Source organism: Borostomias antarcticus (genome assembly GCF_949987555.1).
Source record: "Borostomias antarcticus genome assembly, chromosome: 3".
NCBI lineage: Eukaryota > Metazoa > Chordata > Actinopteri > Stomiiformes > Stomiidae > Borostomias > Borostomias antarcticus.
In genome coordinates, this window is record NC_140236.1 from 7357219 (window position 1) to 7381754 (window position 24536).

Here is a 24536-nt window from a genome sequence, read left to right on the forward strand (position 1 = left end):
ATGAAATTGACTTAAAATACCTCAGAGATAACTTGCCATTGACGTTAGAATTTTTTATTTTTGTAACACATACGCACAAAATAAGAGTCATCATGCATCTTTGGTAAACGGTACTTTGAAGCGCTTCAACCATGCATCAACCTATTAATACATTCATGCATGGCATCAACTAGGAAACTCCGCCATCTAGTGGACATTGATAGGACTCGTAACAGCTACACGCACCTCCTCCATCGCTGTTGTTTCATTTGCGCCATCTTGTCTGCTGACTTTGGTGATTGGGTTTAGAAAGCTGTACTGGAGCCAATCAGAGGGGAACCGGACAGCGAAGAAACGGTAAGGGAGGCCCGATTGAAGGCATTGGTAGTTGTCAGCACGGATTGGTTTGCCGTTGACCAACCAAATTACTAACCCATCAAAATGCAGGAATCAAATGGCAGTTAAATTTTAACACCGCACCAACAAATACTGTAGTCGAGAACGACTAGCTAAGTTAGTTTTCTCTGGAAACGTGGATGAAGACAAAGCAATGTCACATGCATTAACTGGCTAGCTAGCTATGCTAGTCAATGTTAGCTTGCTGTAAGCTGCCAATAATGTTATCAGCTACGGTTAGTTAGCTCAAGAAACGCTATGGCATGTAGCACTAAACCAATGTTACACAACTGCGTTTCGCAGCATCGACTTTGGTTTTGGCTTGGTAGGTTCAGTTAACTTGGTAGGTTCAGTTAACGTTAGCCAATGCACGGTCATGGTTACACAACAGTCAATATGATATTACTTGCTAGCTTTAGCATAGCCTTTGTGCCATTCTGTATTTGCGCCTTTGTCTGACGACATCTCCCTAACGTGTAGCTAGTAGCGCAGCTTCGTCACCTCTGTCCAGTCGATGTTCCCCTGCCATAGGCCCTGCGTTCAACACTAACAACGTGAAAGGGTGGCTTTATGCTAGCTAAAACGGCACAAAAATATTGAAAGGAATTGTTTATACACAGGTATAAATATGGCCCCCTGTTATAATGTAAATAAGAGTTCAGGCTTATCTGTTTATCTAAACTAGAGCAAAGAATGTCAGTGCACAAAATTTACCCAGTTTGGAGTTAACCTACTGTATATCACAAACTACACTTCAAGTATGGTACAATCTAATCTATAGGTCGAAAAAATCACATCATAAACAGTAGCCTAGCTAGCAGCTGGAAAAGGTTCTGGAGTGTTAATATGACATCATTAATTTCCTCCTGTCTCACAGTTTGTCATTAAGTACAGTGAGGGCATAAACCAACCATGGAGCAGTACACGACTGCCACTACCACCACGGGGGAGCAGATCCTTGTGCAGACCTCCAATGGGCAGATTCAACAGCAGGTGGGTGCCACATGTGAGGTACTGACTCTGAAGCTTATATAACACCAATATCTAAGGCTTGTAGCCTCCCACACAGGCTTGCACACAAATAGTTGATTTAACTTCTAAAACATAGTGGTTTCATGTTAGTTTGGAGTACTTGCAGCACCCCTACTCATGTTAGTTGTTACCTGTGGCTGTAGCTGTATACTGCCTTGTCTACAGACTCAGGGCACAGTGACAGCTGTGCAGCTGCAGAGCGAGGCGCCGGTGGTGACGGCCTCTGGCCAGCAGGTGCAGACACTCCAGGTAGTGGTGTGACCGTCGCCTCGTGTCACAGTGTAGTCGTCTTATTGCTGCATGACATCATTACCCATAATTCAGTGACGTGAGCCCCGCCCCATGGCTGTTATGGCTGCATGCTGGCCAGAGATGTGCTCTAAATTCTGTTAAATTTATGTTAAATTTAAATGTCTATAATTTCCCCAAAGGTGAGTTGGGAAGGGCCTTGTCATCTTTGTTTTTCTTTGAGTTGGTGTCAATTCAAAACATTGGATCCATACTTATCATTCCCCCCCCCCCCCCCCCCCCCCCCCCTCGGCCGTTTCCAGTGCTCATGATCATGATCACAGTGCACACTGCTGAATGTGATCGCAAAACAACACTGTTGGTTGTTCCCGTTGGCATTTTGAATTAATTTAGGCTAATGTCCTTGTTGTCCTAATGTCCTAAAGCTGTAGGAATGACAGCCAACCAGCCTTAGATGTCACTCAATGTGAAGCTCTGAAGCTGCACAGACCTGAGTCATGCTTAGCTTTGTATGAAGCTATGGCTATGGCTACATTTCTATGATGAGGATAAGAGTATAACCCCCCACCCTCCTCCACAGGTCCAGGGCCAGCCCCTGATGGTGCAGGTGAGCGGAGGGCAGCTCATAACATCGTCAGGGCAACCCATCATGGTACAGGCCATGTCGGGGGGCGGGGGCCAAACCATCATGCAGGTGCCCATGTCTGGGACACAGGGACTCCAACAGGTGAGGAACAGCGACACACTGAAATCAGTAACCATAGTGAATTGATACTGTGTGTGTGTCTGCATAGCACCTATCTGCTCATGTATCTGTGTGTGTCTGTGTGTAGATTCAGCTGCTGCAGCCAGGCCAGATCCAGCTACAGGGAGGCCAGACGTTGCAGCTACAGGGTCAGCAGGGTCAGCCCCAGCAGATCATCATCCAACAGCCCCAGACGGCCATCACCGCCGGACAGAACCAGGTCAGACCCAGAACCAGGCCAGCAGAACCCACTCTGGATGGACCCGCCAGGGGGCCTGTTCTCACCAACACGGTTCTCTTCTGTTAGACAGACTAGCCTATAACCGTAAAATGGTTAATCTTAATCTTAATGGTTGAATGTTGTCCTGTCGTCCCTTAGGGCCAGCAGATCAGTGTGCAGGGCCAGCAGCTGGCCCAGACGGCTGACGGACAGACCATCGTCTACCAGCCTGTGAATGCGGACGGGACGGTGCTGCAGCAGGGTACGTTCGGACGCGGTCTAGTTTGACACGCGGCCGGCCGCGACCCTATGACCTCTCTAGCGTTGTGTTGTGAGGAGGGAGAAGGCGATCTCTGAACACGATCGTTCTCTGACGATCACGTTGACGCCGTCCCACAGGCATGATCACCATCCCGGCCTCCAGCCTGGCAGGCGCGCAGATCTTGCAGGCGGGGGGCAACACCGCCACCAGCAGCAGCGGCCAGGGCACCGTGACCGTCACCCTGCCGGTCCAGGGCAACATGGTCAACGCAGGTGGAATGGTCATGGTAAGACCCCCTGCAGAGGTACCTCAGCATCTTATTTACCTAGCCTCCCTCACCACGTGGGGGGTGGGTGTCTGTGTGTGTGTGGTGTTTTTAGCGGTCTGTCACACAAATCCGGGCAAATGAGGGCACCTTTTTGCGAGTGGAGGTATTTTGATTGGATGTTTTCTCAACCTCATAAGGAACACGGTTGGATAAATCAATTAATTGTGTCTGTTTGTTGGTAATTAATGATTTTTTTTGTTGTGAGTATAAAAAAAGTCATTATCTATGCTTCGCTAATCAGTGATGCATTAGAAGAATGATGCAATAGAATAATGTGTTATGTTTGGATTGAATACATTGAATTAGTATTACCTGTGCATAATTGTGATAAAAATTGTGCTTCTGTTGTAGCATTTTTATTTAACAGAGGCAGTGCTTTGTCTGTGTGCGTGTGCGTCTCTGTCTGTCTGTCTGTCTGCCTGTCTGTCTCTCTCTCTCTCTCTCTCTCTCTCTCTCTCTCTCTTTCTCTCTCCAGAAGTTCTAATCTGTGTGTGTGTGTGTCTCTCTCTCTTTCTCTCTCTCTCCAGAGGCTCTAATCAGTGTGTGTGTGTGTGTGTGTATCCTTCTCTCTCTCAGATGGTACCTGGCGGTGGCACGGTGCCTGCGATGCAGCGTATCCCCCTACCCGGGGCCGAGATGCTGGAGGAGGAGCCTCTGTACGTCAACGCCAAGCAGTACCACCGCATCCTGAAGAGACGGCAGGCCCGCGCCAAGCTGGAGGCCGAGGGCAAGATCCCCAAGGAGAGGAGGGTAAGGGGCGTCACGTCCATCACTGAAGATGTCACTGTGCATGGCACCCCGTATCTTGTACATATTCAATATCACATGTTCAATATCTCCAAACCGATGAATACACTAAGTAATGTACTGCTCTATTGATTTGAATTGAAGGAACTGAGTTGCCAAGGGGCAATTTGTTTGTCACATAACAGCAGTGGTATAGCTCGCTTGCGCTGGATTATGCTCTTAGTCACTTGTTTAGAAATGAGATGTACTTGTGAGTTTTGGCGAGTAGTAGTAAACTGGCTACCGACATTAAATGGAATTATTGTAAGTTGCTTTGGGTAAAAGTGTCTGCTAAATGACTAATGGAATGTATAGATTTGTAGTATTTGAGAGGCTGCATATTATTCAATCAATACATGTAATGTAGGTACTCGGAGGTACTAACAAAGAGTTTTAAGAGGGACTTGGTCAGGTTAAGTCAGCTTGACAGGTCACGGTCTAACTAATCCCTCTCTCTCTCTCGTCAGAAATATCTGCACGAGTCTCGTCACCGCCACGCCATGGCGCGGAAACGGGGCGACGGAGGTCGCTTCTTCTCGCCCAAGGAGAAGGAGGAGATGGCTCTGGCCCTGCAGGTGAGACGCCTCCGTCCATCCCACCACTGCCTCAAAGAGCTACCGCTGAGTACAAGTTCTTCAGTCCTTATTAGGGTTCATGGGGCTTTATAGGGTGTGTATCGAAAAGGGAGCCTTTGAACAGTTCAGAAACATAGTAAAGCTAAGTAACTGTACGTGACAATGCTGGTAACTTTAGAGCATCCTGATTCAATGTTTCCGCTGGTAAGGTTTTGCCGTGGAGCCACGCCACTGCAAAATCATTTCTGCCACCCCATACATTTGATACAAAAAATAATGATACAATTTAGGCTATATACTTTATATTAAAAGTCTTAAATTAAAAATCTTAAACTTTCTAAATATTTCTGCCTAAAGGCACTTTCAAAACCATGATAAGGTTGTGCCCACATTTTTATTTTCAACAATAGCTTGGGCCGCGCGCTCCGTGAATGCTGCTTTCTGTGGTCAACTCAAAAGACTACGCGTGAAGGGATGTTTTCTTTAGCGAGCCTATTACAAAATAATGTAGGCTAGTGTTTAACCAGTGTTTGAATTGGACCAAAATGTGCCTGTACCTAGCCTACTCCTCAATAGGGTACATAGCACTTTAAAATATATTAATGTTTGTAATCAATAAGTGGACTGATATAGAGCTAGATAATGTTCCAGTAAGAAGTGCCGACAGCTCCTGCCCATCTCTGGCCTATTTGGTCTTATCATTCGCTGATGATAACTGGCAGATCTTAAAGCCTAAAGCCTACATTTTCCAGATGGACATACGACAATATTTGAAAGTAGAATGATGTTGAGAGCAGTCAGGTAGGCTAGCCTATTGCTTTCCTTGGACCAGTAAACTCTGTTCGGGCAAGTGCCTCGTGCAGTTGTCTAATCAGACAAGTAAAAAATATAGTTGTGAAAAAATATAAAGTGTGATAAATATGTAAAGTTATCTAAAAATGTAGTGTAGAAACACGACGGGGAGCTACACATGCACCCAGTAGCCTAGCCTATGTTTGAGCCGAAGCGAAGCCTCCATCTACATAGCTTGCGCGCTGCTTTCTGTCAGTCAGCAAGCATTGTCAAGGAGACAGCCCACACCACAAGCGTGAGTCGCCTACAAAATGCGAATCAGAGGCACTGACTGACTGATTGAACGACCGTCTTTTTGGCTGGCTGAACCGAAAGTTTAACGACACTAGCTTCCGTTAATGTTCCTCCAGTCACCTAAAAAGTGCCAGTCAAAGCAACAGCAAATGCAAGTTAAGCATAGCCTAATCCATCCTATTATTTATGTAAGGTATGTAAACAAAAAAAAAAGCAGTGATTGTGGTAGGAGAAGACAGGACCAGCACAGACTGGAGGGACAAGTGACAGGAGAGGATAGAGGTTGTTGAGAGGAGAGCAGGAGAAGAGAGAGGAGAAGGAAGGGGACAGGAGAGAGTGAAGATGAGAGATTAGAAAGACAGTCTGATTATTTAGATGGTATAAGTAGCCTATGCAGTTAAGCATCAATGGGTATCAAACACAAATTTTTATTAAATTAAACATTCTATCTATTATTCTCACCCCAATTAAAGAAAGCATATTTCATGTAAACATGCTGTTTCAGTATACTTTTCAGTATACATTTTACGATTTTGTTATTTTCATTCTTTAAAAGTCACCAGAATACAGGAAACTAACCCTGAAACTTTTTTTTTTCTGGGGGAGGACCTCCAGACCCCCGCTTTGGTATAGAAATCCTCCCTATTTTGGCGGTCTTGAGCTTGGCACCACCACACCAAGAGATCAATTCCACAGGAAACACTGTGATTACTGTGTGTGGTAGAGCAATGATGCTGTACAGAACACATGGTTAGGGTTTAGGGTTTAACCGTGTCCCTCCTCTACCCTCTCTCCGCCAGCAACAGCAGGCCCAGGCCGGAGACGATACGGTGGCCCAGATGATCCGGGTTTCGTAGCACCGACACACCTCCAACATCACGCATCCGCCACCAAACACCATCCATTCATCCATATACCTGGCCAGCACCCAACCCAGCAAGCCCTCACCTCACCCCCCCCTGGATCCAGAACTCCTCTTCCACTGATCACCATGATTTGTAGCCTTTGAGCCCCTCTTGAGTCACTTGAGTCTTCCAGAGCCGATTCTGTGGTCGAATCTGTGGATTCTCCTCTGCTCCTCTCGTCCGATAAATTACGAGCTTCTGTCCTTCGCTGTTCCTGACCAGCACAGAGACACTTGCTGATAACCAGGATGCGTCATTGTCATCACTGGGAGAAAATGTGAAAATATTGAACTTTTGCTTCACTGGAACTAAAGCATAAGTTCTCTTGTCTGTACACCCAGGAGACGAGAGGGAGGGTTAAGACGCCATTGTCCCGATCAACTGCTTTGTTTGCTGAAGGAGTCTCAAATTATTAAGAGGCAAATTATCATTAGTTATCCCAGAGAATAGCGTATTTCTTTCTAAAATGCAGGGAGAGTTTACACATTTACTTGGTAGGGATTCAGTTATTCTACACTTTTGCTGTGTATATTTGTCAGAGCACTTTTTTGTTTAGGCTAATTAATGCTTAAATCACTAACCTCAAAAAATGAAACACAGAAGCCTGATATTGGGGGCCTTTATATAAAAGGACTCTGGAGTCAGGCATTGGCATCAATTTACATTTCATCAATTTAAATGTTTTGGAAGCATTGTTGTCATCTATGTGTGTACTCAATTGTCGTTGCCCAATTTTCTATTGGGAAATGTATTTTATATGATCTTTTTCTAGATGTTTGTAGAATAATGGCCAAAACATCCATGACGCATTGCTCTCTGATCCATGTGACATTATTTCTTTAATTAGGGATCCTTTTTATTTGAAAAATATCAATTTTGCCCCTCTGATGGGATAAGCTAATAGATGTATTTTTTGTGTTTGACCAGTTGTTTGACAGATCATGTTCATTAAATTCTATGAAGATGACTTCTGTTGATTTCTGTTTTCTGTCAATGAATTACACAAACATACAGTATCATTGTCTATATTATATGTGTTGGTTTCCTTGGTTTTAGAATATTATCTTTTAGGCCTATGTGGCTTGAGGTCAAATTCTAATTACAATTCTAGTTCTATTGCATTTTCTGTGCTCATGGTAACACTGCATCTTCAACAATAACAAAAAATGGTTGTCAGCTATTTTCAAAAACAAACTGTTTAGACTTTGCCCACTGAAGACATTACAATCTCACCAACTGCTGCCGGAATTCTTGCTTTATTATTCTACTTATTCTGCTTAAATCTGCTAGTTTATCTGTAGTCTGCCTAGCATTGCATCTCCTGACTAGGATTTAATACTAGAGGGAATAACCAATTTTGAGTGTCGGTTTCAACTTCTGAAGATGTCAGTGGCGCTTTCACCGCCTTTATCTGCAACCCTGGATTCTGTCACAGAAACTGCTGCTCCAACTGCAGGTAACCTAATTTGCCAGTATCTTTGTTAACTGATGTTGTCAGACATTGAATCAAAAAACGATTCCTTTACAACAGGGCTGTCTGTCAAACCACTGGATTCTGTGCAGCAGCCACAGAGCCAGGGCCTTCAGCACCCACCACTTTTCTTCAGCTCCATCTTTTAACTTTTTTTTTGCATCAGATTTTGTCGTGTTGATTGAAGTTGAGTAGCTTTCCCCTTTCTCACTACAGAGTTGACGAACACTATCAGTCCTCCACCTGGCTTCTCAGCCTCAACCACTGCCCCAGAGTTTACTTTCATTCCGGCCACCACAGGTAAACCACAGATGATATCTTGTCATTATAACGTCGGGTAGAAACAGCAAGTTTGCTACTACTGTACACTATTAGACTGAAAGCTGTACTCCTCCTCCAGCAATAACATCCAGGCCTGTCAGACCCCCTCCTGGATTTCCTGCCCTGACTCCAGCTCCCAATCCCACCGCCCAGGACGCCACCCCTGCCCAGACTCTTCACACCCTCCTTCACGTGATCAGCAACCTACAAATAAGGACCACAATACTGGTAAGAGTGTCTACAATGCTACATTGTATACCTACTGTAGAGACGTGACTATTTTATTGATGTTTCTTGTTTTCTCAGGAGATGGAGATCTCCATAGTCAAGATGCTTTTTGAGGAACAGAGCAGACAAATACAGTGGTGCATCTCTACCCAGGTAAGATATTCAACAGCGGCTGAAATGCTGGCTTTGAAATCCAATAAGGGCTTTTCCAAAGGCCTTGATTATAGACTTAGTTTTCTTCCGGTAAAGATGTAGGGAATTTTACCAGCATTTTTATCAGGATAACCATTTACTGATCATCTACAGTATATAGTGTGGAGTGATATATCAGCAATATTTCATGGTTATCTCTATAAACCAATCAGATTGCTTGTTCAGCACTACTCCTTGTATAATAGTTGTTCCATCTTATATTTTCTCTTTATTTTCTCCAGAGTTCTCAGGAGGAGGCAAACTTTAAACTGGCTCAGATGTATGCTCGGGTAAGATAACATTGAGCTGCTACCAAAAGCACTACTGGGAGCCATGATAATAGTTCTACTGGCCTTCAAAACTTCACACATTTTCTACCTTGATTCGTAGGTGGAGCATAAAAATAGCAAGATTATTAGATGCTTATGGGATCAGACCGGGCAGCTGCATCTAAGCGCTTGTGCTCAGGTAAAACATGTACAGCATCCACTGAAGGATGAACTGTCATCATATAACTCTTTCTGAATTCAGTTGCCCACTAGAATGTTTTGTCTTTTCTGGTTGTCCTAGGAGGAGACTTTCATCAAGGTGACACAACTGGAGGAACGCATCGATACATTGAGAGGACTGAAGGAGCCAGTTATGAAGGAAGAGCCCAAGAGGGAATCCAGGTAGGGTAAACCATTTCACTCTTGCCTATAGTTTATACTGAACTTGAGCTGGTCAACAAACAAATAAACAAACAAACAATGAAGTCACCTCTGTCTTCTTCTCTCCTAGGACTTCTGGCTGCTTCTCTTCCCTGTGGAAATGTGCATGGAAACGTTAAGGATCCTAACCATCCAGTGGGTGACTGCAGCCATAGAATATATAATGTAATTTTTAATTAAATAAAGTTTACTTTGATTTGCATCATGTGTTTTTGTCCCCAGTGAGCTAGAAAGCATAGAGTGAAGTACCATTAAATACTCTAATATATATTCCTAATTTAAGACAATCTTCAATCAGGCCCAAGACATTACAGTGGATGCGTGTGACTGTGATCACCACAAGTGGGCTCTTTTCTCTGCAACATCCGACAGCGAAGCATCCTCCTCTCCTCTGCTGCTGATTGGACCAGTTTCTCCCACTCCACCCACTTGTTCAGGTGACCGCTCCAGCGAACCGCCCCTTCAGATGCTGCTGTCCTCTTGTGTGGAATCTAGGATCCCAGCGACCCGAACCAGAAGAAGTGGGAACACCTGCTTATTATAAAGTGACGACGGCTTCAAGACCGGAGAAAATATAGGCATTTTATTCTTTACAGCTAACGGTCGGCTGTCGTTCTCCGTTAGAAAATTCTAAGCAGCAGCAGCAGCGTAGCAAGCCGGACACCATTTGAATTTCTCCTGGAAGAGGTCGGAGGCATCACCTGAATGAAATGACTGACTCGGTTGTGGATGGGAAGCTGCTGGAGGTTAAACAGGCAACTAAATATGTCAAAGAGAGCGAAAACGTTGCTGAGAAATATTCTGCGATGACAGTAAGCAAGAACAGCGACATGAACATGAACGTGGGCGAATTGCCCTCCGCCGCATTCACTGCGGTCCCCACTCTGAAATCTGTCAAGAAGGTAGGTCAATGTGATATCCACTGTCTGTATGATAGATGGCACACTGCAGTAAAGCACGGGTCTATTTTCTGCAGCATTTGCTATAACCTAAAATAAATTGCCAATATTAGATTGATTGTTTTCTTCTTTTTATTTTTTTATTTTTTAAATATAGCCTTCTGGAAATTCCATGAGTGCACAGCACCGCAGGGTCCCAACTGAACTTGATTAGGCTAGAGTCCTTGGCTGCTTAACTAGCCTACTGTAAATGTAGATGCAAATGTAATGTAGTGTCTAGGGTAATCCTTACAGAGCAACATGTACCGTCCAGTGACAGTTTAGTAGGTGCAGCCTTAGTTAGGTTATTACGGTTCATATCTGTGCTTCCTCAAATTCAAGAAAAGGCACACTGTGGGGATCGTGTGGCCTCCATAGACTGCCACTGGTTCATAAGACTTTTGTAAAACCCACAAAAACCAGAGCATGTGTCCGACAGTTCAGAATGAATGTAGGCTACATCACTACAGCACAGAGGCACACTGCACGGTTCATTGTGAATCTGAAGACAGGTAAATACCTATAGATGAGATGATAAGCGACTTTAAGGTTTGTGCCGTGGCCCTTGGGCCAGGACTTTGCTTATTAAAGCCAGAACATTGCTCACCCCCCATCTGGCAGGACAATATGTTTGGACTGGAGGCAGCCTCAGGGAGTCTGATCTTAAACACATTGGGAATGTGGATCCCACATGGGAAAACAAAATTCCATGGTAGGAATCAGTGTGAGAGCATTCTAGCCCTGGTCAAACTACTCTAGATACCGAAGAGTGAAGATCATAATACTACTAAATACTGAAGGCCATATGTTTACAATGTAAAATGATAGTTCCTTACTGAAATTATTATTATTTAGCTGCAGTGGGCAGCAGGCATATTGACCAAGTTTTGATATCAGGGTTGATAAAATAAACTTCCATCAGCAAAATTCGAACATCTCCAATAGAGATTTGAAAAGTTTTCCCATAGCAATCTCCCCAATTGACCACATCAAAACATTGAGTAGGCTAATATTGGTCAGTTAGCAAACTAGGGATATTTTTTATTTCAGTGTCACATTAACAAATATGGTTCTATCTTTCTGTAACTGTAAGTCAGTTCTACTCTCACATGTGGGCATGTGCTAGAGATGTAATGGTACAAAAATTCCAAATCATGATTATAGTGCCCAAAATGATCACAGTTATCAGTATTATTGCGGTATTATAAAATGTGCTGAGCATTTTCAAAAATGACTGATATACACACTGAAATAATTTCACCAAGTTTTATATTGAAAACCACAACTAAAATTTGCAGCACTAAGCACTTTTTGTTTGCATAAACATTAAAATAATGCGTCTTGGAGACTGTTGCTAACTTTGGTTGACACAGTTTTAATGATAATTTTATTGCGATAAATGTAATCAAATTTTATCACGATTTATCATTATACCGGTTATTGTTACCCTAGGGTGCGCGTATGTGGGTGTGTGTGTGCACGCATGTGCGTGCATGTGTGTATGTGTGTGCGTTAGTGTGTGTGTTGGCGAAATAGCTCCTCTAGTCTGCCTACTTTCTCTTTGTGTAAATCTATCCAACAGTTACACAATAGCTCCCCTCTCCTGGGAGTCTGACGATGTTGCTGGGTGTAATTGTATTCATTCAAGCATAATCTTCCTTTTGAATTGATCTCTGGAGGCTATTGTGAAGAAACAGACATTGTACAATGTCTCCCTATGTCTGCCACTCTATAAACAAGCACTTTTCTCATTTTTCATAGAAATTGGCATTTCATAGCACACTTTTATATATTATTATTATTATATAAGTCAAGGTGATGCCCAGGTGCACACTTGATTTCATCAAGTGAAACATGTCACTGTAGGTGTAACATATCCCCAGAGAAAAAAATTGTGAAACTCACACAATTAAATTTAAACCTTGTTGAAAATGTTTTATTTTGAAAAAGGTCTCTTCACTTTTCTACATTTGCTAACAACAGTGAATGTGTCATGCTCATGCTCCGGTGTGACCATAACCATGTGAGACAGTACTGCCTGGGAACAACTATCTCTCAGCTGAGAAATATGACACATCCATACCGACTCATCCTGAGTATTTTCCATGCTTCTTTCAAGTCATGTTCTGCCGTTCACCGAGGCTAATAGCACCTACTTTGGCTCCGTTCTAGCCCCCTGTTTCTGCTCTGTGCTGTTCTGTGCTGCTCACCTTCTTGACCTTGAGCCTGCTTCCATACTCTTCGATGTTCTCCGGATCTATTTATAAAAGACATATTCAACAACAACAATAGCCAATATCACTGGCAACAGTATTCTAACTGCCTTAGGCTAATAGCTGCAATACTTTTGCAGTGTATGCCTAGCACAGTACAGGGTTCCCGAACAGTACAGTCAAGATGCAGCCTACTGTACGACTGTATGTGCTTGTCGATAGAGGTCACAGGTTTATGTTGAAGGTCAGACAGAGAGGGGATTATCACCCTGTTTCTCGCAACACTTGTAAGCTGCCACGCTCCCTTGGAAGTAAAATGCAGCCAACGGCTCCTGTCTGTCAGCCCAGAGTTACGCAATAGACTAGCTGAGTTTTCCAACCTTACATACAGTACAACATCGACATGCTCCAAACATCCGGATTCTATGGTGTCACCATGTTGGTGAGGGGACAATGGCTTTGGGTTCACAGCTCCCCCCTGAACTATCCCAGAAGTCCCCTTTGACACATTCAACCAGAGCAGCAGACCGATTGGTTGTCATTCACGTCTAGTCAGAGAACATTCTATATTTAAGTTTGCATAGACCTGTGGTTAAGGCTGGGAGGTGAGCCTGTGGATTAGAGGTCCTGTCAGATGGTGTGCAGGTATTAGTGGTGTCACTCTAAGTGGTTAATAATGTTCCCCTAACGCCCGACCTGCACTCTTACTCCTTATCCCTCCGATTCACAATCACACGAGAGCCAGTCTGCGGCCTGACCAGCCATTTGAGACCAGAGAGGGGGAGGGAAAGAGAGAGGGAGGGGGCGGGGGGTATTTTTTGTTATGATGAGATGGGGTCTGGATGCCAGTAGATGAAAGCTTAAATCTCCCTCAATCCCTTTTTATTAGCGGGCCTGACTGAACTTGCAGCAGGAAAGTGAAGGCTGTGGCCATTGGTACTGTGGATTAATCAGCGAAGGTGTGTGTGTGTGTGTGTGTGTGTGTGTGTGTGTGTGTGTGTGTGTGTGTGTGTGTGTGTGTGTGTGTGTGTGTGTGTGTGTGTGTGTGTGAGTCTGCGTGTGTGTGTGTGTGTGTGTGTGTGTGTGTGTGTGTGCGCGCACACTTTCGTCTCTGTGTCTGTTTTTGTGTTCTGCGTACCTGTGGGCTGGGCAGAGACAGACAGACAGATGGGGGCGGGGGTGGGGGGGGGCTTGGTCAGGTTGGACACCCCAGGTTGGCCACTAGAGACAGTGGTAATCTGCCCCGTCCCCAGCCCCAACCCTGCCCCTATTGGGGAGTGTACAGTGATAATAGCATCAGGGACACCTAGCACCATCACTCACAGGACACAGCAGGCAGAGAAGAGAGACCAGGGACCTGCAGCCATGGCTTACAGACCCGGTCTTGGGAGAGAACGGGTGAGTCACAGGTGTTCCGGACGGTACCCCAGGATGTGTTTCCTCTCGGGGATATTTTATGCCGAGGCCGCAAGGGTTGTCTGTGCTGCTCCTTATCACACTGTGTGGTGCTGACCACTGTAGCTTTAGATTGTACCTATTCACCTATCCTGGCTCTAATGTGTTTTCAGTTAACCAAACCAGGGGTGATTGACGGCAGATTGAAGAATCAGAATCCTCCGTTTAGTGACAGTCAAGGCCAAGATTATGAACAGGACAAACATCTGGAGACGGGGTTACAACCCTCTAATACTGTATCTGTGTGGGTAGGCCTATGCGCAGTCTTCAGATAGTTTGGATCATCAACCCTTACACAGCACCTTTTATTTTCCAATGCGTTGGGAACACAAAGAAGAGATGGTTTTCCGCACTCTCTGTTGAAGGGAAGAACAACATTGAAATGCGACCCCCCCCCTCTCCTCTCCCCGTAGACCTCAAGCTGAATCCTCGCAAGTGCGTGCTGATGCAAAGCAAACACCAAATGCTATTCTGCAAAAATGTGAGATTGTGCCCACAGCTGGTTGCTAAAACAGTAACATGCCAAGCTTATTATTTCATGCTGTCTCATGAGCTTCTTTAGTTACATCTCTTACTGGTGTATTGTTTAATTTACGGAATCAATACCCATGAAGTTTTGGAAGATAACTTGACCAAGTGTCAGCATATGACTTTGGGCTATGTTTTGGGTTAACATAGGCCTGTACAGTGCGTAGATGTTGCTTGGGGCTTGACTCAGCCAGTCAACTTAAACAAACCTTTTAACTACAGTAAGGTCATTGCACTTCACATTAAAAGACACGTCATTACTACTGTAACACCTCTGCAAAATACTCAGGCAACTCAAAATACTCAGTGCTTATTACCACTTAAATGTATGGAAACATCTGGATGACCATTCATTGATGCCGTGCACTTAAATGTTATCTGTCTGTTGTTTGTCTGGACGTCCACACTTCCTTGTGTGTTGTGTCAACCCTGCGGCCTCACGCGTCCGTTTTCAGTCCAAACACTGATCTATGGACATCTAAAATATCAGACCAGCTGATCCTGCATGGATGATGAATAGAGCAGACATAGCATTTTTATGAAAGTGTTTACAGTAGTTCATGGATTACTGGGGGTCAGTGCTAGAACCACAACCTGATCTAGGGCCGCTTTGTTGGATTGTGGGAGTGGCTGTTGGAAGACGCTCACAGAATCTTTTGAAATTAAATGACCGGGGGGACAAAGAAGTAGAGAGCCAAATAATCAACCAACCCAAACATTCTCCTTTCATGATACTGGATATAGTAGATCCAGGATTACCTGGGACCGGGAGGCCTGGCACTGCTTGTGGAAGGCTACCGTTGCTGTAGATATGAAAAGATGGAACGTTATCACCACATTATCATTGAGTGATATCTTTACACATGACTGTTTTCACCTCCGTTAGTCACTAGACAAGTGGCTTTGTCTGGGTCTGTTTCCAGACTAATCTCATTCATCACAGTCAGCGGTTACATCACATTAGTATTGGAGGACCATCAGCGCCTTGAGGATGATCCAGTCCTTCATGGGGACTGGATCCTACACTCTCCTGTTTGCCGAGCCCGACTACAGCCAAGGGTCTCTCCCTGCATGTCATCGGCGGCCCCAGACCTGTCACCTGCCCCAGCCCCCAGAGCTTCCTGTGTCAGTGCGCTAAGGTCACCAGATATCGCACCGTCTCCATGCCAACCCTGCCGTCACCAGCGTCCCTACGGGGGTGTATCGCTTGATTCAGCGTCTGGTGACCCAGTTCGGGAGGCATCATTGGACATCCAGTTTGCTCTCTTTAATCTCTCCAATGTTGATAACCTGACTGTGGCTTCCAGCATGCCCAGACTGATTGTAGCACGTCTACAGATTTGGCAGGTCTCTGCGTTAAACCTAGCTAAGTGAGTGCTCGCCCTGCTAATTTTACACTCGCTGCTGTTGAAAATAGTTCCGAGTCTATTTTTGGAGCTAAGCTTTTGTCATGCGAATCAATTTGGTTGTTGTTGCTGCTGTAAAGCCAGGATATCCTTCCTGAGTCCTGCTTCAGTCTTGATACTGAGTGTACAGTACACATGCGAGCAAAGGGTCAAAGCAGAAGTATGTTGGCACTCTCCTGCGAGCCCCTTAAAACCTGGGTCGTTTGAGAAGATACCCTGATGTGACGGTGATCCATACCGGCAGCTGAACTTTGTATTTGAACAAAGCGTAAATCACTATCCAGGGGGAGCGTTTAAAAATAGTTTTCAGTCCCACCCAACCACAGGTTCTTTTAAAGCAGCTTTGTGATTTATGTACTCTGCGTGAATCTAGCGGACTCCAGTGAAACCTACCCCTGGGACTCTCAGCTCCAGTGTTTAATGAGGACGTGTGAGAAGTGAGGTTCTGGTGCAGTCCAAAGTGACCATGACCAATCCGAATTGGGGATGCTACTGTAGTTTAATGGTTTGAGTAGCACTTTGGTTGGCAGACAGGACAGTACGCGACAGAGACTGCAGTGCCTCCACTCATGTCTGTGAGAAGTGAGGTGTTGGTGCAGTCCAAAGTGACCATGACCAATCTGAATTGGGGATGCTAGTTAAATGGTTTGAGCAGCATTTTGGTTGGCAGACAGGACAGTACGTGACAGAGACTGCAGTGCCTCCGCTCATGTCTTTGAGGTTATTTCCTGTTCTGTGCTGGGTAGCACGTCTCAAATAGCTTTCACACTTCCCTGAAGCAGGGGCGCCTAAATATCTTCTATGATTTCAGCAGTTAAACCAAGTCCTAACCCTCTTTTGGACTTGGGTGAATAACTCAACCAAGTCCAAGACCCATCAGTGTCCAGTTACTGTCTATGCCCTTGTCAAGCATACAAAACAGCCGTATCGAATGTAACATCGGAGATCGTGAGATAAATGTAATGTATAAAAGTTATGATGTGCTATTGAAATCCATTTTATTTAACATTATATTTTCTATCTGGTCTTTACATTGTGGCATCTGCAGATCCAGTTTGCCAATACAGAGGACAAACAGGAGTTCAGCAAGTACCCCACTAAGGCTGGCCGTCGATCGCTCTCTCGCTCCATCTCCCAGTCTTCAACAGACAGCTACAGCTCAGGTACTAGTACGCACACCCACACACATATACCCTTCACAAAAGCCATTTTAGGTTTCGTATTCATTTCATAATTGTCTCTTTGTATGCTGCGTCATAACAGTGGCCCTTTGCCCCCTCTTTCCCCCACAATGCCTAGCTGCCTCGTACTCCGACAGCTCGGACGATGAGACCTCTCCCAGGGACAAGCCCCAGGTGAACTCCCACGCCAGCAGCGACTTCTGCGTCAAGAACATCAAACAGGCCGAGTTCGGACGACGGGAGATCGAGATTGCGGAACAAGGTGTGGGATCGCCGTCTTCAATATTGCTGCAACACACATACACACACACACACACACACACACACACACACACACACACACACACATACTTGGTAGGTAAGTACTGTAGGCAGGTAGGTAGGTACAGTATTATCCCTGAGGGGAAAATTAGAGAAAAATACTAACATGCAAAACGACTACACTTAGGTTATCACAGTATGCGCCAACTGATTTGATCAGGGTCGGTGTTGGTGTAACTTATCTTTTAAAGACCTTGAGCCGTGAAGGGTAAAGTCATCCAACTTCACAGTGAATGATTCAGAGTGCTCTGATCTAAGATGGCTGAGTCAGGGTGCTTGGAGCGTGCCCTGGTCTTCAACAACACAGTCCCCTGATCCCTCTACAGTGTAACCAGATGTGATCACATGATCTCTCCACAGTGTGTACCCAGATACATACATTATCACATGATCCCTCTACACTGCAGTGTGTACCCAGATACATACAGTACATCGTCACATGGCCTCTGTTCTGCTGGCTCTGCATTGTCTGAGTTAACCATTGATACGGAGGTCCTCCTGACTCCCAGAACCCAGAGATCACCGCGACCTGGGGCTGTGTCAGTGTGCTCGCTCTCTCTCTCTCTCTCTCTCTCTCTCTCATTTTCTCAGTCTCTTTCTATCTCTATCTCTTTGCCCCTCTCTCTCTCTCTAACCCTCCCCATCTGTCCATCACTCCCTCCTCTCCCTCTCTCTCTGCTGCCTGTTGAGTAAGTGCTGTGTAAGTGCCCCTCTAGCCTCTGCATGGGCCTCAACAGCTGTTGCCGGCGGCTCTGTTCAACCAGCCTGCAGACGTTTTCAATAGCTAGCCAGAATGAATTATGTTCCTCTGAATCATACCTCATTATTAACCCCTTACTTTGGGTAGGACCTTCCTATTTCATATTTCTATGGTACCTTTGTGTCCCTTCCTCACATAATGACCGTTACAACCCATGTCTTTTTTCTGCCTTATTCTTTCTCCGAATCCTTCTCTCTCTTACCCTTTTCTTCTCCTCCTTCCCTCCTGTCCACCAAGACATGTCCGCGCTGGTCTCCCTGAGGAAACGTGCCCAGGGTGAGAAGCCTCTGGCGGGGGCCAAGGTGGCGGGCTGCACCCACATCACTGCCCAGACAGCGGTAGGTTCTCCTGGCCTCCACCTTGTCTACGTCGCGTCAGACGCCATCACACCCGTCTTTTCTACACGTCACGTCAGACATGATCCCAGCACCTTGTCGACATGTCACGCCAGAAATGTCAGCTCTCTGTGAACGTAGCTGTGGCTCGTGGTATGGCTTTAAGTGGTTCCAGACACACAGGACAAACTCCAAGCATGACTGATTTGCATTTCTTCTCATCTGTACATCATATTGAGTTGGGTCAGTCGTTGTATTAATTTAGTGTTTCTTTGTGTTTTTACACCTCTGTAAATATTTGTATGCATATTCATTTGTGTGTGTGTGTGTGTGTGTGTGTGCGTGCGCGTGCTACCGTTGCCCTCAGGTCCTGATTGAGACTCTGGTTGCCCTGGGTGCTCAGTGCCGCTGGACTGCCTGTAACATCTACTCCACTCAGAATGAGGTGGCTGCCGCCCTGGCAGAAACAGGTGAGCCTCTCTGTCTCTCTATCTCTTTCTTTCTCTCCCTCTCTCATTCTATTCTTTCTTTCTCTCTCCCCCCACTCTCCTTCTTATTTCTCTCTTTCCTGTCTCTCACTCTCATCTCTCTGTCCCTCTCTGTCTCTCTCTCGTACTGTCACTCTCTCTCTGTTTAGTAGTGTGATGCGGATTCAGAAAGGTATGCAGAGGACATCGCGTAACTGTAACAAAAACTCTTAGCGACCAGACAACGGTTTTGTGTGTCCAAGGTGCTCTTCCTCTCTCTCTCCCTCATGCCACCTCTCTCTCCTCACCTCCCCGCCTCTCTCTGTCTCTCTACCTCCTCAGGGGTACCTGTGTTTGCGTGGAAGGGCGAGTCGGAGGACGACTTCTGGTGGTGCATCGACCGCTGCGTCAACACCGGGGGCTGGCAGGCCAACATGGTACCAGCACCTCAGTCACTCATTCGACCCGCACTGACACTGTATCAATCCGGATAGTCTCTCTCTGCGCCACGCGGACAGTCTGAGCCCCGTCCTATGTCTGTGCTAGATCCTGGACGATGGCGGGGACCTGACCCACTGGGTGTATAAGAAGTACCCCAGCGTGTTCAAGAAGGCCCAGGGCATCGTGGAGGAGAGCGTCACCGGAGTCCACAGGTAGGACCGGAGCACTGCTGGGAGCGCCGATTTAGACGGGCTGCAGCAGCTCTCAGGGTGCATCCGTTCTATTAATACATCCGTGGTCCGCTCACAATAGAACACTCAGAGAAGCCAGGGAAACAAAAAAAAGAGTCACATAATGATACCAGTGTTTTATTTTAATACATCCTCTAAAATCCTGCGGCTAAGCTTGAGTGCTTTTGTGGGGGATCGTTATAGAGAATTATAATTATTTTTTATTTGTTGGTCATTGGATTTTTATGTGTGATGGTGTGCGGTTTTGGTGTTCTCAGGTTGTACCAGCTGTCCAAGGCTGGCAAGCTGTGTGTCCCTGCCATGAATGTGAACGACTCGGTCACCAAGCAGAAGTTCGATAACCTCTACTGCTGCAGGGAATCTATCCTGGACGGGTGATTATCACATGTCTGGCATATTTATTTAATTCATTTTTAAGCTGATTTAAATTCCATCTAATGTAATGGGATACATACTTCCCCTGATGCCGTGTAGTTTGAAGAGGACCACTGATGTGATGTTCGGAGGGAAACAAGTGGTGGTGTGTGGTTATGGAGAGGTGAGACGACAGCTCATCTCAGAGGCATCGTAGTTGTTTGGGCTAGAGTGTGTTCTGGGTTGAGTGTAATACTGGTGTGTCTCCACTAGGTGGGGAAGGGCTGCTGCACAGCCCTGAAGGCCCTGGGAGCCATCGTGTGCATCACAGAGATCGACCCCATCTGTGCCCTCCAGGCGTGGTGAGGGACCCGACTGATCAATTAGAACACCAATACGCTGCCATGGCTGCGGTGCCACGTCCAAAACCACCAGAATATCAATAGTCATTGTTTATTCATTGTTATTTTTCCACACAGCATGGATGGATTCAGAGTGGTCAAGCTGAACGAGGTCATTCGCCAAATGGATTTAGTCATAACCTGCACAGGTAAATAACCTCTCTCTCTCTATATTTTTTTTCTTTTTAAAATCTCTGATGACTTCGGTCTCCAAAATCATATTTATTTGTCTTTTATTTGTATTCTATATTTCATTGGATTTGCGCCTACATGAATGAGAGTTGATGTGTGTCTCACAGGTAATAAGAATGTTGTGACCAGAGAGCAGCTGGACAGAATGAAAAATGGCTGCATCGTGTGCAATATGGGGCATTCCAACACTGAGATCGATGTGGTGAGTCATGTTGTGGATGGAGGTTTACACGTGTTCTGAATGTAGGCTTGGTGTGTGTGTGTGTGCGCTTGATTTGTAGCATTTCAAAAACGTGTGCATGCGTTTGTCTGTGCCGGTGTGTCACCGCTGATGTGGCCTCCCTATCTGCTGTCTCTCCAGGCCAGCCTGAGGAGCCCTGAGCTCACCTGGGAGAGGGTACGCTCTCAGGTGGACCACGTCATCTGGCCCGACGGCAAGCGGGTGGTCCTACTGGCAGAGGTAGCGGGCAGCCGCGTCTTCTCTTCACTCTTCCCACGCTTCGGTGTCTCTCTGTAACTCAAGGCATTGTTTCTCCACCACGCCCCCCCCCCCCCCCCCCTCCTGTTGCGAGCCCTCAGGTCGACTCTCACAGCTAGACATTTGTGTGTTATTCTTAGGTGTACTTCGGTATCGCTCTCATCGACTGTTATTCCTTGTTTCCCTGTTTGGATTTGAAGGCTTGTGATATTGGTTTTCATAGTGCGCCGCTACACTCAGCGTGCGCAGCGTCTGACTGCTTGACTCGGTGTCGTTGTTTCTCAGGGTCGGCTGTTGAACCTGAGCTGTTCCACTGTGCCCACATTTGTTCTGTCCATCACTGCCACAACGCAGGTGAGACATGATAGTTCAGGGGACAGTCGTGGGAATGAGAAGGCAATCGAGGAGAATAATACTACTACTCCTACTACTACTACTACTTAATAAATAATAATAATTATAATTATTATTATTATTATTGTTATTATTGTTATTATTATTATTATTATTAATAATAATAATAATAATACATTTCATTTATAAAGTGCCTTTCTAAAAGGAGGATGAAATATAGTGTCTTCTTACGATTTGCTTAAGGGCATGTATAGTATTCTTACTTCTTACTGTAGTGAGGTTCAATAAAAGTAGAGCTATGATATCTCTGGCTACCAGGGACTATGGGTACAAATTAGCTCTTGGCTAACCCCTGCACATTTACATGGATGCTGTATTACTATCCATATTATTATTCATATTGTAATATCGATGTTGATTAATGTGCACTGTAAGATTATTATTATTATTATTAATTATCACACATTATTATTAATATTAATAATAATAGTAATCATAACAACAACAATAATAATAATAATAATTAATAAGATTAATAATATTAATGATTATTATTAATAATGGTGATAATAATAATACTACTAATAATAATATGTTCAATCCCTTGTGAGAGATCATTCTGTGGAAGATGTTTCACTCTGATCTGTGTCTCTCTAGGCTCTGGCCCTGATTGAGCTCTTCAATGCCCCAGAAGGCCGCTATAAACAGGACGTCTATCTGTTACCCAAGAAGATGGGTAAGGATTTGGCACACAGCTACACACTTCACTTTGACTGTGTCTTAATATGAGTGAATGAGTGCTGTAGCAATGAGTGATCCTATAGGGCATAAACCAATACAGTACATCAGGATTTTGATGTACTGTATTAATTTGATTAAGTGTTGAAAGCTTGGTTCACTTCACGCATAGTATATGGCTCGATGTTGCCACCTAGTGCTTGAAACATAGGTGTGCATTTCTAAATTGCAAGCTAATGGAGAAGCCATGAGTATGCACAGTGTGTGTCAATCTGTCTGCTTTTTCCAGATGAGTATGTGGCTAGCTTGCACCTGCCCAACTTTGATGCCCACCTGACAGAGCTGTCTGACGAGCAAGCTAAGTACATGGGCCTGAACAAGAATGGCCCCTTTAAACCCAACTACTACAGGTAGGACATTCTATGACCCCCTCCTCACCTTTTTTTGTTATGAAACGGTTTCATAGATTTGTTATGAAACAGTGACTTAGTGCTATGTTGTAATTCTAACCAGATGTCTGTCTATAGCAGCGTGGTATTGCCTTGCAGTTAAATGTGTTGCTTTTGTAAGAAAAGTGGTTAAATCTTACAACAAATGTTTGTTACAATCACATTTTTATGGGTGTGTGTTGGCAGGTATTAATGGTGGTGGCTGGTGTTTTGACCCTCAACACAGAACAAGAGATTGATAAAGATATTATTTTATTTTGTAAATTGTTACCAAAAGGAATAAGAATTATTTTACTGAATTATTTTACTGCCTGAATATAACTCTTTATTTTTAACAATTTTAGCTTAACCACATCAACAAGTCAGTGTTAGAAACAATGATTCTTGTATTAAGAGACTTGAGTGGTGACCAAGTAATCATTACAATGTCTGTCACTTAGTTGGAGAAAAAAGGCCTGCTTGCATGTTCACATCTCTAAGTGTATTTGGTAAATCACAATGTTGTCAGTTTGTCACTAGTCTGTTCACTCTAAATTCTATACTTGGTGCCAAAATACGGCAAAACGATTGAAGAAGACGCTGCATGTGTTCCTGTCAGGCAACTGACATTTTAAATTGTACATTCCATGAGCCAGGTTTGACCCAGTAATGAGCTCTTTTTGTGTGTGCTACTGTATTTGACTAGTGTTGCATTTATCACATAATGCATGGATGAAGCCCATGGACTGGTGTGTGCATAAAGGTTATGGTACAGTATTATTGTGCCTTCTGAGCTGCTTCATTTGACCTATCAGGAACATCCATGTTAGTTAAATTGGTATTTCTTATGTCCGAAATACCAAAGTTTAGAATCCTACTAGTGTTGTGATTTGTCCTCTGTATGTACCTGTTTAAACTTACTTCTGCTTTTGTTATTCATAGTTATATTGAAGTTGTCGTTTGCCACTTGATTCATTTTTGCTTTCATTGTCTTATTTCGATCCATACTTAGTGTGATTACAAAGCATCTATCCTACTGTACGTCTGTGTAAATGAATGTAAATCAGCAATAAATACCATATAACAGAAGCAAATAAACAACAATGACTAAATGTAGCCTACTGTCGTTTGTATCTGTCTGGGTGTGAGCGAGAAAGAGCACAAGAGTGAGCAACTTTGTTATTCAACATTGTTTTCATGTCTCCTGTCTTTTCTTTACACAGTAGCCTACATTCCCGTACCTTCCTGAATCAGCCAAATCCCTTTTCTCCAGCACGTTCGGCCTCCGTCCTGTGTATACACAGCATGCCTGTGTAGTGAGATTGCGGGACCGTCCCTCACTCTAGAATATTCATCCGCTTTCCAGGGCTGCCCCAGCTGCCTCAGCTTCTAATAATAACAGTGTGCTCGTGAGCACTGGAGTAGACGAGCAGCTTCCACTAGCCTATAAAAGTAATGGCTTCAGTCAGTAGTGGTATGACTTACGAGAGAACAAACCCACTCAGGAGCAATACCTGAACATAGGCTACAGGGGAAACTTTTTAAGAAGGACTCTTCCTCATACAGAAGAGAACAAGCTTTCAGCTGCTGTGAGTTGCAAATCTTTATGTTAAGTGAAATGTCTCTGAAATATGTTTTTACATTTCTATTCATCAAACTGCATCTACGGTATGTGCTATAACTTTTACATTTAATGCTACTGTATAGACTCCTTTATTATGGCCATGTAAAATATATTAATATATTTTTAAAATATATTAATATATTTTTCCCACATTTTCCTTACCTTATACCCAGGGGCTCAACATAA

General features: G+C 44.5%; 2 protein-coding genes across 6 annotated transcripts; both read left to right on the forward strand.

The window, feature by feature from the left end:
* The first annotated feature begins 246 nt into the window (after window positions 1–246).
* Window positions 247–7494, forward strand: nfyal (nuclear transcription factor Y, alpha, like). Of its 4 annotated transcripts, XM_084436477.1 has the most exons (10): window positions 247–336; window positions 1253–1368; window positions 1573–1659; window positions 2237–2383; window positions 2490–2621; window positions 2781–2883; window positions 3021–3169; window positions 3788–3961; window positions 4465–4572; window positions 6459–7494. In XM_084436477.1, exons 2-10 carry the CDS (start codon window positions 1288–1290, stop codon window positions 6513–6515), a joined length of 1038 nt encoding a protein of 345 aa, XP_084292603.1. In that variant the 5' UTR covers window positions 247–336; window positions 1253–1287; the 3' UTR covers window positions 6516–7494. The 4 variants fall into 4 exon arrangements, with proteins under 4 accessions (XP_084292603.1, XP_084292600.1, XP_084292602.1 ...); XM_084436474.1 differs by lacking the exon at window positions 1573–1659; XM_084436476.1 differs by lacking the exon at window positions 1573–1659 and having other exon boundaries at window positions 6465–7494.
* A 2701-nt stretch (window positions 7495–10195) lies between these two features.
* Window positions 10196–22712, forward strand: ahcyl1 (adenosylhomocysteinase-like 1; the record flags this gene model as incomplete). 2 transcript variants are annotated; one of them, XM_084436235.1, is made up of 16 exons in its annotated part: window positions 10196–10387; window positions 17074–17188; window positions 17325–17468; window positions 18525–18625; window positions 18990–19092; window positions 19432–19526; window positions 19636–19742; window positions 20039–20155; window positions 20256–20319; window positions 20409–20497; window positions 20615–20685; window positions 20836–20930; window positions 21090–21188; window positions 21492–21560; window positions 22218–22296; window positions 22588–22712. In XM_084436235.1, the coding sequence occupies 16 exons, from the start codon at window positions 10196–10198 to the stop codon at window positions 22710–22712; spliced, it is 1665 nt and encodes a 554-aa protein (XP_084292361.1). The 2 variants fall into 2 exon arrangements, with proteins under 2 accessions (XP_084292361.1, XP_084292362.1); XM_084436236.1 differs by lacking the exon at window positions 10196–10387 and having other exon boundaries at window positions 17179–17194; window positions 17289–17468.
* Window positions 22713–24536: the final 1824 nt, after the last annotated feature.